This window comes from Lytechinus pictus, chromosome 11, assembly GCF_037042905.1.
Source record: "Lytechinus pictus isolate F3 Inbred chromosome 11, Lp3.0, whole genome shotgun sequence".
NCBI classification, from domain to species: domain Eukaryota; kingdom Metazoa; phylum Echinodermata; class Echinoidea; order Temnopleuroida; family Toxopneustidae; genus Lytechinus; species Lytechinus pictus.
This window is the reverse complement of record NC_087255.1, coordinates 31,752,403-31,772,365: the sequence shown is the minus strand read 5'-3', so window position 1 is coordinate 31,772,365 and position 19,963 is coordinate 31,752,403. Positions and strand designations below refer to the sequence as shown.

The 19,963-nt window shown below is 37.5% G+C and overlaps 1 protein-coding gene across 2 annotated transcripts in view; it reads right to left on the bottom strand.

The window, feature by feature from the left end:
• Nucleotides 1–19,963, bottom strand: part of LOC129272136 (sushi, von Willebrand factor type A, EGF and pentraxin domain-containing protein 1-like) — a 49,962-nt gene that overhangs the window by 9,833 nt on the left and 20,166 nt on the right. Inside the window, exons 14-34 of one of the 2 annotated variants that reach the window (XM_064106356.1) lie at nt 19,437–19,631; nt 18,756–18,950; nt 17,120–17,314; nt 16,300–16,494; nt 15,648–15,830; nt 14,961–15,143; nt 14,244–14,438; nt 12,788–12,982; nt 12,102–12,296; nt 11,189–11,383; nt 10,263–10,457; nt 9,577–9,771; nt 8,664–8,858; nt 7,737–7,931; nt 6,810–7,004; nt 6,128–6,322; nt 3,596–3,790; nt 2,783–2,977; nt 2,132–2,314; nt 1,372–1,554; nt 604–705 (exon numbers count right to left, since the gene is read on the bottom strand). In XM_064106356.1, the coding sequence (XP_063962426.1) occupies nt 604–705; nt 1,372–1,554; nt 2,132–2,314; nt 2,783–2,977; nt 3,596–3,790; nt 6,128–6,322; nt 6,810–7,004; nt 7,737–7,931; nt 8,664–8,858; nt 9,577–9,771; nt 10,263–10,457; nt 11,189–11,383; nt 12,102–12,296; nt 12,788–12,982; nt 14,244–14,438; nt 14,961–15,143; nt 15,648–15,830; nt 16,300–16,494; nt 17,120–17,314; nt 18,756–18,950; nt 19,437–19,631 (3,954 nt within the window). The remainder of the gene's footprint in view (nt 1–603; nt 706–1,371; nt 1,555–2,131; nt 2,315–2,782; nt 2,978–3,595; nt 3,791–6,127; nt 6,323–6,809; nt 7,005–7,736; nt 7,932–8,663; nt 8,859–9,576; nt 9,772–10,262; nt 10,458–11,188; nt 11,384–12,101; nt 12,297–12,787; nt 12,983–14,243; nt 14,439–14,960; nt 15,144–15,647; nt 15,831–16,299; nt 16,495–17,119; nt 17,315–18,755; nt 18,951–19,436; nt 19,632–19,963) is intronic. The other variant, XM_064106357.1, reaches the window with a different exon arrangement.

The window sequence follows — 19,963 nt, the reverse complement described above, 5'->3', positions numbered from 1 at the left end:
AATATGTCGTATATAAGATAAAAATAAATTGTGTTTTATAAGTATACACTCGTTAATAGAAAATTACAATTAATGAAATTCTATATCGACATGAGCATCCCACCCCCACCCCCTTCACAAACATTATTTTGATGTCACGATGTATTAACTCCCGTCTTCGAATCAGAGTGTGATGCAATTCTGTATTTTATGGTTCTTTACTGTCTATGATTCTATGTGTATCAAAATCAAAGTAAATACCTCGTAAAAAGATATCATACGCCTTAACAGCGGTTCCTTTTTAGATAGTAATCAGTAATTCCTATATATGATTATGATTAACGCTTCTGACAGAAACGTCTGAATATTTCTTTCCATATCATGCATACGGTCTGCATTATGCATGTTTTCGTCCAAATTTGGATGAATATTCTTTTTTTTTTTATTATTGTCATATTTTAAATACTCTTTGAATCTTTCTTACTCAAATAAAAAAGCACGAATAGCAAAATCTATAAAATCCTATGGCATCTCCTTAAGCAATCACATCTTCCATATTAGAATAGGAGTGTTAAAATGATTCAAAATTTTCAGTCAATATTACTAGTCTACTACACAGCATACCTGAACACACCGCTTGTGCTGTCAAAGAACCCCTTACACAGCGGCATGTGTCATTAGATCCACAGTACTGGCTTTCGCTACACACTGCCGAACCACACGTCTCTAGATATAAAATAAAATACAACATAACTGAATGAAACTAGTGTGGCTATGCCGGGTCATAAGCCAATTGTTTTGTAGAGTTTTTACTCATTTTCTTCAACATTTGCAAACATTAGTACCAGCAATGCATATAACATTTTCGTTTTTTTGATAAAGAGTCAAACAACGATAAAATGCGATGCTAAATGACATAGATGCCGTTGCGGAAATCGAGCCCCGGATTTTATGTGTGTATTCAGGCGCCGAGACCACTCGGCCAATGTACTATACTGTTATTAGAGAGTTTTCAATTGCACGTGGACATATAGGGTGACCAATGATCACATGATGGAACAAAAATCTGACCATCGCAAAAACACTGAGCGGGTCAAAAGGGCTGAATGTGAATGCCAATGTTTTAATATCTAATGCTGATAGCATGGTATGAGTTCTACTCTATAGCTACCCGCCCACTGCCCTCCATTCCGGGGATCCAATTGGGACATTAAGAAATTTGACAGGAACATTGCCGACACCGGGTCGAAACAATCGAGCATAAAGGATTACGAAATGCATGCACCACTATAGTTCTGCATCATTCTCACTATGGTCGGGGAATAGACCTCAACACACCAAGCACATCGATCGAAGTTGAGATGGAAACGCCAATATTGACAATTTTCTCACCTGGACATTGTGGAATGTCATTCTGCAGTTGACCTGTATTAGTACAGATGATGTTAGCGGGTTGAGTGATGTCACCACTTTCACAATTAAATTGGCAAAGTGTCCCGACAGCTACACGGCCTCCGGAATGGCACTGGGAAGACGAAAGCGGAGTAGAATAGACTGGAATGTTGCACATAACCTCTGTCGTGGAACATAACAAAATGTAGACATTTGAATTGGCAAAATTAGATTTTATATATTGACATATTGATAGATTGATAGTACGATATATTTTAAGCAAGAAAAACTTATCAGGGTAAATGCAATAGGGAGGATGTTAAAATTTGATTAATATACATGAATAGTCCAATTAAATGTTATAAAATATATATTCATATGAACGTTATTGATGATAATTTTAAACTTCTACTACTACCAGTATTACTATTACTACTACTGAGTACTAACTACTACTACTACTACTACTACTACTACTACTACTACTACTACTACTACTACTACTACTACTACTACTACTACTACTACTATTACTACTTCTACTTCTAGTAGTAATAGCAGCAGTAGCAATATTAGTAGAAGAAGTACTATTAGTAAGAGTAGCAGAGGAAGGAATAGTAGTAAACTAGTAATAGTAGAAGTGGTGGTGGTGGTAATGGTTGTGGTTGTGGTAGTAGTAGGGGTAGTAGTAGTTGTAGTAGTAGTATTAGTAGTAATAGTAGTAGTAGTAGTAGTAGTAGAAAACAAACAAATGTAATACCTGCGCAAGTGAGGTCGTTGCCAGAAAATGTGCCATCTGCGCGACAGAACCGTTCTGCGTTTCCACTCTCAATGACACCGGAAGTGCATGAAAATTCACAGGAAGTACTGTACGTGACCGTTGACCCAACATCGCATGTTGACGTGACAGAGTCAAAAGTCGATGGCACGTCACACAAGACATCTACAATATGAATGAAAGTGGGGTTTTAGTATTATAATATCTTAGATAAGTTGTTAACATTACCACATTACTATTTTTTCTAGGACATCTACCACTCTATACGCATAATTTTATATATTATCTGAACTATATCTTACAAAGTATGGATGTTGCTTTCTCATTATGCAGTGGCATATATTTAATTTCATTACTACCCTTTCATATTTGATTGCATCAATTATATCTCATTTATATTAGACAAAGGTGAAGCCAGACATTAAGACTTATGCTAATGGTTAGAACATAATATGACTTATGGTCGCGCGATTGTGAAACGCCCCCCCCCCCCTCGGCTATTGTCTCAAAAGGCGCAATTCCAATTACTGTCTTGTATAAGGTCAGTCACTATGACTAATTAGATTAACTTAGACGTTCGTACGGGAGTTACCCAAACAAAAAGAGATTTGGAATATCATTAATAAAACTTACTTGCACAACTTGGCAATTCGGCCGATAAAGCTCCACTTCCAGTGCAGGACACTAAATTGGATCCTACCAGATTATACCCAGTATCACATACAAAAGTACAAGTGGTGTTGTAGCCGATGGAAGATCTTGGTGAACAGTTGCCATCGACTGAACTAAGATGTGATGGAAAGTCATCGGGAATGATACACGTAACGTCTGAAATAAAGCATATTACTACACTTACTTTGGAGTTTTGTCATATATATCAATAGCTATACAACTGCTAAAATTTATGTATTAATTCACAAATCATGTATATATTTTTTAAAGCATTATACATCATAATGATTTGTCAATATAGGGCGTTATTGGCTCGTCTGCGTAACGCGTCCGCCGGTCGAACCAATGATCGTGGGTTCGAGTCCACCCCGGGCGGATGACTGAAACCAGTTCGTTGTGTGTAAACGTCTCTCCCATGTTTCATAGATGCAGGCTATGTTACAATGGAAAACACTTCGTCCCTCGGATAGGACGTTAAATGGAGGCCCCGTGTATAGGAGAGTCACCACCTTTGCATGTTTAAGAACCCACTGCAGAATTCGTATAAGAGTAGGGGGAAACCCCGGTGTAGTGGTCCACCTGCACTCCCCCCAATCAGTTATATCGGGAGGAGAGACCTGCGGGTTATAGAAATTCAGTTCGCTATTCGCCTCCCAGGCACAGGTGACGCCAAACAAATAATAATAATCATACTGTTTGGCAAATTGGTAACAAAAAGAAAGGTCATGACGATTAACCTGCAGACGACTTGATTTTTAAATATTATATAATCACCTGTGCAGTTTGGAAGGTTTCCAGACAGCTGCCCACCTTCCGAACATAATAATGTTGCAGCACCAGTTATCCTGTATCCGGTATCGCATTCATAGGTACAGGATGTATTATATTCTATCATAGATCCTGATGAACATTGACTTTCTGTTGCACTAACATATGGCGAGAAGGCGTCAGGAATCGAACAGGTCACAACTGTAAATAACAAATGTGCAAAGAAAATATAGGGGTGTAACAGGGGTCGGTGGCAGGGGGGGGGGGGCAAGAGCCAAAAGTTTTCCCGGTCATATCACGATGTGAAAAGCATTGGCGTAATGAGACAATAATTTCGAGGGGGCTAGATACGCTGTATCGCTTAAGATTTATTTTTTTAATTGCGAGCGAACCTGACCTGAAATTTTGACATTATAAGCACTTTGGGTCATCAAGTAGGATGGGTATCTATTTAAACAATTGATGTGAAAATTTTTGATGTTCTAGCCTAACCATAAACAGAATGGGTATCTAAATTAAACATTTCATGCGAGCGCGTAGCGCGAGCTGAAAATTGTTGATAAAGATCCGACCCAAAATTTGATATTCTAATACACTTTTTGTTACAATTATGGACGGGATGGGTATCTATCTAAACAATAATGATGCAAGCGCGAAGCCCGAGCTAAAAAAAAATATTGATTTTCTGACGTAAAATTTTGACGTTCTAAGCACTTCTGGTCATCATGAATAGGCTGGGCATCTAATCATAAACAAAATGGGTATCTAAACTAAACATTTTATGCGAGCGCGTAGCGCGAGCTGAAAATTGTTGATAAAGACCCGACCCAAAATTTGATATTCTGATACACTTTTTGTTACCATGGACGGGATGGGTATCTATCCAAACAATAATGATGCAAGCGCGAAGCCCGAGCTAAAAAAAAAATATTGATTTTCTGACGTAAAATTTTGACGTTCTAAGCACTTCTGGTCATCATGAATAGGCTGGGCATCTAATCATAAACAGAATGGGTATCTAAACTAAACATTTTATGCGAGCGCGTAGCGCGAGCTGAAAATTGTTGATAAAGACCCGACCCAAAATTTGATATTCTAATACACTTTGTGTTACCATGGACGGGATGGGTATCTATCTAAACAATAATGATGCAAGCGCGAAGTCCGAGCTAAAAAAAAAAATATTGATTTTCTGACGTAAAATTTTGACGTTCTAAGCACTTCTGGTCATCTTGAATAGGATGGGCATCTAACGAAACAGGGTATGCGAGCGCGTAGCGCGAGCTCAAAATTTTTGTTATTCCAACCCCAAAACTGACATTCTTTTGTGACTATGAACAGGATGGGTATCCATCTAAACAACTGATGCGAGCGCGAAGCGCGAGCTGAACAAATTTGGTAGGCCTGATCTGATCTAAAATTTGGACATTCTGAGCACTTTTGGTATGAACAGAATGGCTATCTAACTAACCACTTTATGAGAGAGCGAAGCGCGAGCTGAACCTTTTTGATATTCCAACCTAAACCTTAAAATTATAATACATTTATTGTGACCATGAACTTGATGGGTATCTATCTAAACAACTGATGCGAGAGCGAAGCGCGAGCATCGCCAGGGGGGCAGATTGCCCCCCTCTGCTTGCTACGCCACTGATCAAATGAGGAAGCACGGATAATTTACGCAGAGTAGAAAAGATTTCATGATAGCTGGAACTTGACGCACTCATTTCTCTGCAGAATAGAATCTTAGTTATCTGGTACAACCTCGGGATCCATATCCAAGTCTTAAAGGAGAATGAAACCCTTGAAACCAGCTGAATCCATATAAAAGAGAAAAATCAAAGAAACATATTGTTGAAAGTTTGAGGAAGATTGAATGAATAATAAGAAAGTTATGAGCATTTGAATATTGAGATCACTAATGCCATGTAGATCTTCCCATTGGCAATGCGACCAAGATCTGTGATGTCACACACGTACAACTCCCTTATTACTTTAGTACTTATTTCACTTATATTTCTCACTTTTATAGAGTCTATCCATGGAGCTATTAAGATAGGTCTATGGTCTATCACAAGGTGTGGTGTTCTCTTTATGAGAGGACAAGTACAGAGGTTTCACAACATTATATCATTGATGAATCGTTTTGTCATATGATTAGAATATGAGCAAAAAGAGATGTTTTGGGGTATATTTTCAGTGTCCAAAAGGGGAGAGTTGTTCATCTGTGACATCATAGATCTTGGTCGCATTGCCAATATGAGGATCTCCATAGCATTAGTGATCTCGACATTCAAATGCTCATACTCTTCTATTGCTAGTCCTATTTTACTCAAACTTTTGTTGATCTTATTCTTTGATTTTTCTGCTTTCACAAAAGCTAACTTGCTCCAAGAGTTTCATTCTCCTTTAAATTCACAACTAGGAAACTAATTAATTGATACCCATGCCGAAGTGGACACCAACATAAATTGGTAAAGTTTGAGGTACTTGAGCATTTATCATGTGTAAATAGCTTATTTATGAATGCATAATTACCTATGCAATTAGGAAGGTCCATTGTCAGCTCCCCACTTTCTGCACATAATAATGATGCAGGATCTGTTGTCATGTATCCAGTATCACACTCATAGGTACATGATGTATCATATTCTACGGTAGCTCCAGAAGAACATTCGATGTTCACTGCGCTCAGATGTGACGGGAAGACATCGGGGATGGAACAATTCACAACTAGACGAAAAGGAATTACAGGTCAGAATTTAGTTATCGATATATCATAATTGTCCCGTGTGTAGCAATAAAACAACAATGAAAAAACGTTTTAAAATTACACCTTATCTTTTTCGCTTTTAAGAATAATATGTGAACTTTTAAAATCTTTCTTGGTAGTCGTCGTCTACATGTTCTAAGATCATGTATCGACAATATACGCTTTTTGTTACATCTAGAAAAAAGAGCAAAAATAGAAAGTGATGCATTTCCGTAGGTTATAGAATGATTAAATCGTCAGCTTATGTCACCTAAGAACAATAAAAATTGAATGATTGACAATGCTTCAATCGATGTTCCTTTATTCACATTCACTATATTTTCTTAAATAATTTGAAGATCGTACGAATATTTCTGAGACCCGTCAAATTATTGAAGGCCAGCCGTTGCACATCAACTTCGCGCTTTCTTTCCGGTCATTGGGTTGTAACTTTGACTAAAGAAATACCTGTGCATGTAGGAAGATCGATCGACAGTGTTCCACTTTCTAGACAAGTTAACTTTGTTAGATCTGTAGTTTGGTATCCAGTATCACATTTATAAGCACACGATGCACCATATTCTATGATAGATCCAGATGTACAGTCATCTACTATTGCAATGACATGTGGCGGGAAATCATCAGGTATAGAGCAGGTCACAACTATCAATCATAAACGGGTAGAGGGAAACAGAAATATTGTATATGAATTAGACATTCAATTTATTAGTATACGAAATAAATATACAGTATGTCACTCTTCTTGCTGAAAATGACGCTAACAGCATGCACAGACTGGGGAGAAGTCAACTGAAATTAGGACATCTTCGGGGATGGAACAGTTAACAACTAGTCGAAATACAATCACATGACAATGAGATGTCAGAATTTCGTTATATATGATTTCCTCGAGCCCGGACATGCCGGATGTAGCAATCAAACTACATGTACATGACAAAAATCATCTAATATTAACAAATCTAAAAAGTAAATAAACAATTTTCATAACTGCCAACAGCAACGTAACTGGAAACATTCCAAAATTAGTTTGCCGGTAAGATTCTTGGACCTTCAGTCACTGAAGACAATGGACACCATTTTACTACTTTAAAAGAAAGAATTGCAAAATCGAAGGTGGTGGTGGATTTCCACTTCCTATCAAATGTTTAAATCGTGAATAATCCAATTGTTTACCACGCTTCAACAGCATTCCATCCTCGCCCCTGGATTATGTTACATTTCATTTTTGACCAACTTTTATTTAGTTTTTTTTAAATGATTTGAAGATCGTAAGATTATTTCTGAGACCCGTCAAAGTACTGAAGGCCAGCCATTGCACATCAACTTCGCGCTTTCTTTCCGGTCATTGGGTTGTAACTTTGACTAAAGAAATACCTGTGCAGGTAGGAAGATCGATCGACAGTGTTCCATTTTCTAGACAAGTTAACTTTGTAAGATCTGTAGTTTGGTATCCAGTATCACATTCATAAGCGCAAGATGTACCATATTCTATGATAGATCCAGATGAACAGTCATCTAATATTGCAATGACATTTGGCGGGAAGTCATCAGGTATAGAGCAGGTCACAACTATCAATCATAAACGGGTAGAGGGAAACAGAAATATTGTATATGAATTAGACATTCAATTTATTAGTATACGAAATAAATATACAGTATGTCACTCTTCTTGCTGAAAATGACGCTAACAGCATGCACAGACTGGGGAGAAGTCAACTGAAATTAGGACATATTCGGGGATGGAACAGTTAACAACTAGTCGAAATACAATCACATGTCAATGAGATGTCAGAATTTCGTTATATATGATTTCCTCGAGCCCGGACATGCCGGATGTAGCAATCAAACTACATGTACATGACAAAAATCATCTAATATTAACAAATCTAAAAAGTAAATAAACAATTTTCATAACTGCCAACAGCAACGTAACTGGAAACATTCCAAAATTAGTTTGCCGGTAAGATTCTTGGACCTTGAGTCACTGAAGACAATGGACACCATTTTACTACTTTAAAAGAAAGAATTGCAAAATCGAAGGTGGTGGTGGATTTCCACTTCCTATCAAATGTTTAAATCGTGAATAATCCAATTGTTTACCACGCTTCAACAGCATTCCATCCTCGCCCCTGGATTATGTTACATTTCATTTTTGACCAACTTTTATTTAGTTTTTTTTTAATGATTTGAAGATCGTACGATTATTTCTGAGACCCGTCAAAGTACTGAAGGCCAGCCATTGCACATCAACTTCGCGCTTTCTTTCCGGTCATTGGGTTGTAACTTTGACTAAAGAAATACCTGTGCAGGTAGGAAGATCGATCGACAGTGTTCCATTTTCTAGACAAGTTAACTTTGTAAGATCTGTAGTTTGGTATCCAGTATCACATTCATAAGCACACGATGTACCATATTCTATGATACATCCAGATGTACAGTCATCTAATATTGCAATGACATTTGGCGGGAAATCATCAGGTATAGAGCAGGTCACAACTATCAATCGTAAAGGGGAAGAAGGAAACAGAAATAGTCTAAATGAAGACGTTCGATTTAATCATACTGACATGTTACTGTTCTTGGTGAAACAAAGTGTTAATCACGACATGCGTACACTGAGGATGAATTAAAGTAAAATAGAAATTAGAAAATGTGCCACGCATGGCTTTTCTAATCTTCTTTTTCCTTGAAATATCAAACTGACGGCAATATTTTCCTAGGTTAAGAAATGTTATTGGCGTGTTACTTTACTTGCAGAATGAACGTAACACCGAGGAGGAAAGATAATTTGAAATAAGGAAATCTTGCTTTGGCTTTCTAATCTTTCTCGTACTTATAACAATGACTGCAATGTTCTGCAAGACAGCTTTCTGCACCGAGATATTCTTACACGTCTCGTGATTATCAGGTCTAGCATGATTAACTTTCGTAAATTCGTGATTTGTGGCTTTCCTATCACACGCTTAAACCATTGGGCTAAAGGGTGAAGAAGCGCAAAAGGTCAAGGAACTGGTCTGTACCTTCAAAATTATTTCTAGAGCTAGACCTCAACAACTTCTTCAATCTAGTCGAATTGACTCAGCTTTTTTTATTTGATGTGTGTGTATTTTACATAGTTTGAGGGTTCCTTATTGGTAACTGATACCACGATCAATCTACTTTCAAATTACTTTGAAATTTCTAATCAATAAGCAATCGTTGACTAAATAATCACCTGTGCAATTAGGAAGGTCCATTGTCAGCTCCCCACTTTCTGCACATGATAAAGAGGTAGGACCCGTCGTCATGTATCCAGTATCACACTCATATGTACATGATGTATTATATTCTACAGTAGCTCCAGAAGAACATTCGATGTTCACTGCGCTCAGATGAGACGGGAAGACATCGGGGATGGAACAATTCACAACTAGACGAAAAGGAATTACAGGTCAGAATTTAGTTATCGAGATATCATAATTGTCCCACACGTGGCAACTAAACAACAATGAAAAATACCTTTTAAAATCACCACCTTCTCATTGTCGCTTAAATTAAGAATAATATGTCCATTTTCAAAATCGTTCTGAGTAGTCTTCTACATGTTCTAAGATCATAATATATGTCGACAAATTACGCTATTTTGTTACATCAAGAAAAAAGGAACAAAATAGAAAGTGATGCGCTTTCGTTGGTTATAGAATTGGATAAATCGTCAGCTTATGTCGCCTAGGAACAATTGAATGAATGACAGTGCTTCAATCGATGTTGCTTTATTCACTTTCACTATACTTTTCTTGAATAATTTGAATAATGTACGAATATTTCTGAGACCCGTCAAAGTACTGAATGCCAGCCATTGCACGTCAACTTCGCGCTTTCTTTCCGGTCATTGGGTTGTAACTTTGACTAAAGAAATACCTGTGCAGGTAGGAAGCTCTATCGACAGTGTTCCATTTTCTAGACAAGTTAACTTTGTAAGATCTGTAGTTTGGTATCCAGTATCACATTCATAAGCGCAAGATGTACCATATTCTATGATAGATCCAGATGAACAGTCATCTACTATTGCAATGACATTTGGCGGGAAGTCATCAGGTATAGAGCAGGTCACAACTATCAATCATAAACGGGTAGAGGGAAACAGAAATATTGTATATGAATTAGACATTCAATTTATTAGTATACGAAATAAATATACAGTATGTCACTCTTCTTGCTGAAAATGACGCTAACAGCATGCACAGACTGGGGAGAAGTCAACTGAAATTAGGACATATTCGGGGATGGAACAGTTAACAACTAGTCGAAATACAATCACATGACAATGAGATGTCAGAATTTCGTTATATATGATTTCGTCGAGCCCGGACATGCCGGATGTAGCAATCAAACTACATGTACATGACAAAATCATCTAATATTGACAAATCTAAAAAGTAAATAAACAATTTTCATAACTGCCAACAGCAACGTAACTGGAAACATTCCAAAATTAGTTTGCCGGTAAGATTCTTGGACCTTGAGTCACTGAAGACAATGGACACCATTTTACTACTTTAAAAGAAAGAATTGCAAAATCGAAGGTGGTGGTGGATTTCCACTTCCTATCAAATGTTTAAATCGTGAATAATCCAATTGTTTACCACGCTTCAACAGCATTCCATCCTCGCCCCTGGATTATGTTACATTTCATTTTTGACCAACTTTTATTTAGTTTTTTTTTAATGATTTGAAGATCGTACGATTATTTCTGAGACCCGTCAAAGTACTGAAGGCCAGCCATTGCACATCAACTTCGCGCTTTCTTTCCGGTCATTGGGTTGTAACTTTGACTAAAGAAATACCTGTGCAGGTAGGAAGATCGATCGACAGTGTTCCATTTTCTAGACAAGTTAACTTTGTAAGATCTGTAGTTTGGTATCCAGTATCACATTCATAAGCACACGATGTACCATATTCTATGATAGATCCAGATGTACAGTCATCTAATATTGCAATGACATTTGGCGGGAAATCATCAGGTATAGAGCAGGTCACAACTATCAATCGTAAAGGGGAAGAAGGAAACAGAAATAGTCTAAATGAAGACGTTCGATTTAATCATACTGACATGTTACTGTTCTTGGTGAAACAAAGTGTTAATCACGACATGCGTACACTGAGGATGAATTAAAGTAAAATAGAAATTAGAAAATGTGCCACGCATGGCTTTTCTAATCTTCTTTTTCCTTGAAATATCAAACTGACGGCAATATTTTCCTAGGTTAAGAAATGTTATTGGCGTGTTACTTTACTTGCAGAATGAACGTAACACCGAGGAGGAAAGATAATTTGAAATAAGGAAATCTTGCTTTGGCTTTCTAATCTTTCTCGTACTTATAACAATGACTGCAATGTTCTGCAAGACAGCTTTCTGCACCGAGATATTCTTACACGTCTCGTGATTATCAGGTCTAGCATGATTAACTTTCGTAAATTCGTGATTTGTGGCTTTCCTATCACACGCTTAAACCATTGGGCTAAAGGGTGAAGAAGCGCAAAAGGTCAAGGAACTGGTCTGTACCTTCAAAATTATTTCTAGAGCTAGACCTCAACAACTTCTTCAATCTAGTCGAATTGACTCAGCTTTTTTTATTTGATGTGTGTGTATTTTACATAGTTTGAGGGTTCCTTATTGGTAACTGATACCACGATCAATCTACTTTCAAATTACTTTCAAAGTTCTAATCAATAAGCAATCGTTGACTAAACAATCACCTGTGCAATTAGGAAGGTCCATTGTCAGCTCCCCACTTTCTGCACATGATAAAGAGGTAGGACCCGTCGTCATGTATCCAGTATCACACTCATATGTACATGATGTATTATATTCTACAGTAGCTCCAGAAGAACATTCGATGTTCACTGCGCTCAGATGAGACGGGAAGACATCGGGGATGGAACAATTCACAACTAGACGAAAAGGAATTACAGGTCAGAATTTAGTTATCGAGATATCATAATTGTCCCACACGTGGCAACTAAACAACAATGAAAAATACCTTTTAAAATCACCACCTTCTCTTTGTCGCTTAAATTAAGAATAATATGTCCATTTTCAAAATCGTTCTGAGTAGTCTTCTACATGTTCTAAGATCATAATATATGTCGACAAATTACGCTATTTTGTTACATCAAGAAAAAAGGAACAAAATAGAAAGTGATGCGCTTTCGTTGGTTATAGAATTGGATAAATCGTCAGCTTATGTCGCCTAGGAACAATTGAATGAATGACAGTGCTTCAATCGATGTTGCTTTATTCACTTTCACTATACTTTTCTTGAATAATTTGAATAATGTACGAATATTTCTGAGACCCGTCAAAGTACTGAATGCCAGCCATTGCACGTCAACTTCGCGCTTTCTTTCCGGTCATTGGGTTGTAACTTTGACTAAAGAAATACCTGTGCAGGTAGGAAGATCGATCGACAGTGTTCCATTTTCTAGACAAGTTAACTTTGTAAGATCTGTAGTTTGGTATCCAGTATCACATTTATAAGCACACGATGTACCATATTCTATGATAGATCCAGATGAACAGTCATCTACTATTGCAATGACATTTGGCGGGAAGTCCTCAGGTATAGAGCAGGTCACAACTATCAATCATAAATGGGAAGAAGGAAACAGAAATATTGTATATGAATTAGACATTCAATTTATTAGTATACGAAATAAATATACAGTATGTCACTCTTCTTGCTGAAAATGACGCTAACAGCATGCACAGACTGGGGAGAAGTCAACTGACATTAGGACATCTTTGGGAATGGAACATTTACCAACTAGTCGAAATACAATCACATGTCAATGACATTTCAAGAATCTGGTTATCATGATTTGCCCGAACCCGTACATGCCGGATGTAGCAATAAAACGACATGAGAAAAATCATCTATCATTAACAAATTTAAAGAGTAAACAATTTATTTTCATGGATGCCAAAAGCAACGTGTCTGGAAGCATTCAAAATCTAGTTTGACAATAAGATTCTTGGACCTTGAGTCACTGAAGACATTGGACACCATTTTACTACTTTAAAAGAAAGAATTGCAAAATCGAGGGTGGTGGTGCATTTCCACTTCCTATCTTACCAAGTTTCAACAGCATTCCATCCTCGCCCTACATTTTGTTACATTTCATTTTTTGACCAACTGTAATTTAGTTTTCTTGAATGATTTTAAGATCGTACGAATATTTCTGAGACCCGCCAAAGCACTGAAGGCCAGCCATCACACATAAAATTTGCGCTTTCTTTTCGATCATTGGGTAGTAACTTTTATTGAAGAAATACCTGAACAGTTAGGAAGACCTATCGACAGCATGCCACTTTCTAGACAGGTTAACTTTGTAAGATCTGTAGTTTGGTATCCAGTATCACATTTATAAGCACACGATGTACCATATTCTACATGTACATGACGAAAATCATCTAATATTAACAAATCTAAAGAGTAAATAAACAATTTTCATGGCTGCCAACAGTAACGTGTCTGGAAGCATTCCAAAATTAGTTTGCCAGTTAGATTCTTGGACCTTGAGTCACTGAAGACAATGGACACCATTTTACTACTTTAAAAGAAAGAATTGCAAAATCGAAGGTGGTGGTGCATTTCCACTTCCTATAAAATGGTTAAAGCGTGAATTATCCAATTGTTTACCACGCTTCAACAGCATTCCATCCTCGCCCCTGGATTATGTTACATTTCATTTTTGACCAACTGTTGTTTAGTTTTTTTAATGATTTGAAGATCGTACGAATATTTCTGAGACCCGCCAAAGCACTGAAGGCCAGCCATCACACATCAACTTTGCGCTTTCTTTTCGATCATTGGGTAGTAACTTTTATTGAAGAAATACCTGAACAGTTAGGAAGACCTATCGACAGCATGCCATTTTCTAGACAAGTTAACTTTGTAAGATCTGTAGTTTGGTATCCAGTATCACATTCATAAGCACAAGATGTACCATATTCTATGATAGATCCAGATGTACAGCCATCTACTATTGCAATGACATGTGGCGGGAAATCATCAGGTATAGAGCAGGTCACAACTATCAATCATAAATGGGAAGAAGGAAACAGAAATATTGTATATGAATTAGACATTCAATTCATTAGTATACGAAATAATTGTACAGTATGTCACTCTCCTAGCTGAGACCACTCGGCCAATGTACTATACTGTTATCAGAGAATTTCCAATTGCACGTGGATATATAGGGTGACCAATGATCACATGATGGAACGAAAATCTGACCATCGCAAAACACTGAGCAGGTCAAAAGGGCTGAATGTGAATGCCAATGTTTTAATATCCAATGCTGATAACATGGTATGAGTTCTACTCTATAGCTACCCGCCCACTGCCCTCCATTCCGGGGATCCAATTGGGACATTAAGAAATATGACAGGAACATTGCCGACACCGGGTCGAAACAATCGAGCATAAACAATTACGAAATGCATGCACCACTATTGTTCTGCATCAGTCTCAATATGGTCGGGGAATAGACCTCAACACACCACATCGATCGAAGTCGAGATGGAAACGCCAATATTGACAATTTTCTCACCTGGACATTGTGGAAGGTCATTCTGCAGTTGACCTGTATTAGTACAGGTGATGTTAGCGGGTTGAGTGATGTCACCACTTTCACAATTAAATTGACAAAGTGTCCCGAAAGCTACACGGCCTCCGGCATGGCACTGGGAAGACGAAAGCGGAGAAGAATAGATTGGAATGTTGCACATAACCTCTGTCGTGGAACATAACAAAATGTAGACATTTGAATTGGCGAAATTAGATTTAATATATTGACATATTGATAGATTGATAGTACGATATATTTTAAGCAAGAAAAACTTATCAGGGTAAATGCAATAGGGAGGATGTTAAAATTTAATTAATATACATGAATAGTCCAATTAAATGTTATAAATATATATTCATATGAACGTTATTGATGATAATTTTAAACTTCTACTACTACCAGTATTACTATTACTACTACTGAGAACTAACTACTACTACTACTACTAATACTACTACTACTACTACTTCTAGTAGTAATAGTAGCAGTAGCAATATTAGTAGAAGTACTATTAGTAAGAGTAGCAGAAGAAGGAATTATAGTAGTAAACTAGTAATAGTAGAAGTGGTGGTGGTGGTAATGGCTGTGGTAGTAGTAGTAGTAGTAGTAGGGGTAGTAGTAGTTGTAGTAGTAGTAATAGTAGTAGTAGAAAACAAACAAATGTAATACCTGTGCAAGTGAGGTCGTTGCCAGAAAATGTGCCATCTGCGCGGCAGAACCGTTCTGCGTTTCCACTCTCAATGACACCGGAAGTGCATGAAAATTCACAGGAAGTACTGTACGTGACCGTTGACCCAACATCACATGTTGACGTTACAGAGTCAAAAGTCGATGGCACGTCACACGAGACATCTACAATATGAATGAAAGTGGGGTTTTAGTATTATAATATCTTAGATAAGTTGTTAACATTGCCACATTACTATTTTTTCTAGGACATCTACCACTCTGTACGCATAATTTTATATATAATCTGAACTATATCTTACAAAGTATGGACATTGCTTTCTCATTATGCAGTGGCATATATTAAATTTCATTACTACCCTATCATATTTGATTGCATCAATTATATCTCATTTATATTAGACAAAGGTGAAGCTAGACATTAAGACTCATGCTAATGGTTAGAACATATGACTTATGGTCACGCGATTGTGAAACGCCCCCCCCCCCCCTCCTCGGCTATTGTCTCAAAAGGCGCAATTCCAATTACTGTCTTGTATAAGGTCAGCCACTATGACTAATTAGATTAACTTAGACGTTCGTACGGGAGATACCCAAACAAAAAGAGATTTGGAATATAATTAATAAAACTTACTTGCACAACTTGGCAATTCGGCCGATAAAGCTCCACTTCCAGTGCAGGACACCAAATTGGATCCTACCAGATTATACCCAGTATCACATACAAAAGTACAAGTGGTGTTGTAGCCGATGGAAGATCTTGGTGAACAGTTGCCATCGACTGAACTAAGATGTGATGGAAAGTCATCGGGAATGATACACGTAACGTCTGAAATAAAGCATATTACTACACTTACTTTGGAGTTTTGTCATATATATCAATAGCTATTCAACTGCTAAAATTTATGTATTAATTCACAAATCATATATATATTTTTTTAAAGCATTATACATCATAATGATTTGTGAATTGAGGGCGTTGTTGGCTCGTCTGCGTAACGCGTCCTCCGGTCGAACCAATGATCGTGGGTTCGAGTCCACCCCGGGCGGATGACTGAAACCAGTTCGTTGTGTTGTCTCTCCCATGTTTCATAGATGCAGGCTATGTTACAATGGAAAACACTCCGTCCCTCGGATAGGACGTTAAATGGAGGCCCCGTGTATAGGAGAGTCACCACCTTTGCATGTTTAAAAACCCACTGCAGAATTCGTATAAGAGTAGGGGAAAACCCCGGTGTAGTGGTCCACCTGCACTCCCCCAATCAGTTATATCGGGAGGAGAGACCTGCGGGTTATAGAAATTCAGTTCGCTTTTCGCCTCCCAGGCACAGGTGACGCCCAACAAATAATAATAATAATCATAATAATCATAATGTTTGGCAAATTGGTAACAAAAAGAAAGGTCATGACGATTAACCTGCAGACGACTTGATTTTTAAATATTATATAATCACCTGTGCAGTTTGGAAGGTTTCCAGACAGCTGCCCACCTTCCGAACATAATAATGTTGCAGCACCAGTTATCCTGTGTCCAGTATCGCATTCATAGGTACAGGATGTATTATATTCTATCATAGATCCTGATGAACATTGACTTTCTGTTGCACTAACATATGGCGAGAAGGCGTCAGGAATCGAACAGGTCACAGCTGTAAATTACAAATGTGCAAAGAAAATGCAGGGGTGTAACAGGGGTCGGTGGCAGGGGGGGGGGCAAGAGCCAAAAGTTTTCCCGGTCATATCACGATGTGAAAAGCATTGGCGTAATGAGACAAAAATTTCGAGGGGGCTAGATATGCTGTATCGCTTAAGATTTATTTTTTTAATTGCGAGCGAACCTGACCTAAAATTTTGACATTATAAGCACTTTTGGTCATCAAGCAGGATGGGTATCTATTTAAACAAATGATGTTCTAACCTAATCATAAACAGAACGGGTATCTAAACTAAACATTTTATGCGAGCGCGTAGCGCGAGCTGAAAATTGTTGATAAAGATCCGACCCAAAATTTGATATTCTAATACACTTTTTGTTACAATGGACGGGATGGGTATCTAACTAAACAATAATGATGCAAGCGCGAAGCCCGAGCTAAAAAAAAAAAAAAATTATTTTCTGACGTAAAATTTTGACGTTCTAAGCACTTCTGGTCATCATAAATAGGCTGGGCATCTAATCATAAACAGAATGGGTATCTAAACTAAACATTTTATGCGAGCGCGTAGCGTGAGATGAAAATTGTTGATAAAGACCCGACCCAAAATTTGATATTCTAATACACTTTTTGTTACAATGGACGGGATGGGTATCTATCTAAACAATAAAGATGCAATCGCGAAGCCCGAGCTAAAAAAAAAATATTGATTTTCTGACGTAAAATTTTGACGTTCTAAGCACTTCTGGTCATCATGAATATGATGGGTATCTAACGAAACAGGGTATGCGAGCGCGTAGCGCGAGCTCAAAATTTTTGTTATTCCAACCCCAAAATTGACATTCTTTTGTGACTATGAACAGGATGGGTATCCATCTAAACAACTGATGCGAGCGCGAAGCGCGAGCTGAACAAATTTGGTAGGCCTGATCTGATCTAAAATTTGGACATTCTGAGCACTTTTGGTATGAACAGAATGGCTATCTAACTAACCACTTTATGAGAGAGCGAAGCGCGAGCTGAACATTTTTGATATCCCAACCTAAACCTTAAAATTATAATACATTTATTGTGACCATGAACTGGATGGGTATCTATCTAAACAATTGATGCAAGAGCGACGCCAGGGGGGCAGATTGCCCCCCTCCGCTTGCTACGCTACTGATCAAATGAGGAAGCACGGATAATTTACGCAGAGTAGAAAAGATTTCATGATAGCTGGAACTTGACGCACTCATTTCTATGCAGAATAGAATCTTAGTTATCTGATCCTGCTGATACAACCTCGGGATCCATATCCAAGTCTTAAATTCACAACTAGGAAACTAATTAATTGATACACATGCCGAAGTGGACACCAACATAAAATTGGTAAATTTTGAGGTACTTGAGCATTTATCGTGTGTAAATAGCTGATTTATGAATGCATAATTACCTATGCAATTAGGAAGGTCCATTGTCAGCTCCCCACTTTCTGCACATGATAATGATGCAGGATCTGTTGTCATGTATCCAGTATCACACTCATAGGTACATGATGTATTATATTCTACAGTAGCTCCAGAAGAACATTCGATGTTCACTGCGCTCAGATGAGACGGGAAGACAACGGGGATGGAACAATTCACAACTAGACGAAAAGGAATTACAAGTCAGAATTTAGTTATCGAGATATCATAATTGTCCCGTGTGTAGCAATAAAACAACAATGAAAAAACGTTTTACAATTACACCTTATCTTTTTCGCTTTTAAGAATAATATGTGAACTTTTAGAATCTGTCTTGGTAGTCGTCGTCTACATGTTCTAAGATCATGTATCGACAATATACGCTTTTTGTTACATCTAGAAAAAAGAGCAAAAATAGAGAGTGATGCATTTCCGTAGATTATAGAATGGTTAAATCGTCAGCTTATGTCACCTAAGAACAATAAAAATTGAATGATTGACAATGCTTAAATCGATGTTCCTTTATTCACATTCACTATATTTTCTTGAATAATTTGAAGATCGTACGAATATTTCTGAGACCCGTGAAAGTATTGAAGGCCAGCCATTGCACATGAACTTCGCGTTTCTTTCCGGTCATTGGGTTGTAACTTTGACTAAAGAAATACCTGTGCAGGTAGGAAGATTGATCGACAGTGTTCCATTTTCTAGACAAGTTAACTTTGTAAGATCTGTAGTTTGGTATCCAGTATCACATTCATAAGCACACGATGCACCATATTCTATGATAGATCCAGATGTACAGTCATCTACTATTGCAATGACATGTGGCGGAAAATCATCAGGTATAGAGCAGGTCACCACTATCAATCATAAAGGGGAAGAAGGAAACAAAAATATTGTATATGAATTAGACATTCAATTTATTAGTATACGAAATAAATGTACAGTATGTCACTCTCCTAGCTGAAAGTGACCCTCACGGCATGCATAGACTGGGGAGAAGTCAACTGAAATTAGGACATCTTCGGAGATGGAACAGATAACAACTAGTCGAAATACAATCACATGTCAATGACATGTCAGAATTTCGTTATATATGATTTCCTCGAGCCCGGATATGCCGGATGTAGCAATCAAACTACATGTACATGACGAAAATCATCTAATATTAACAAATCTAAAAAGTAAATAA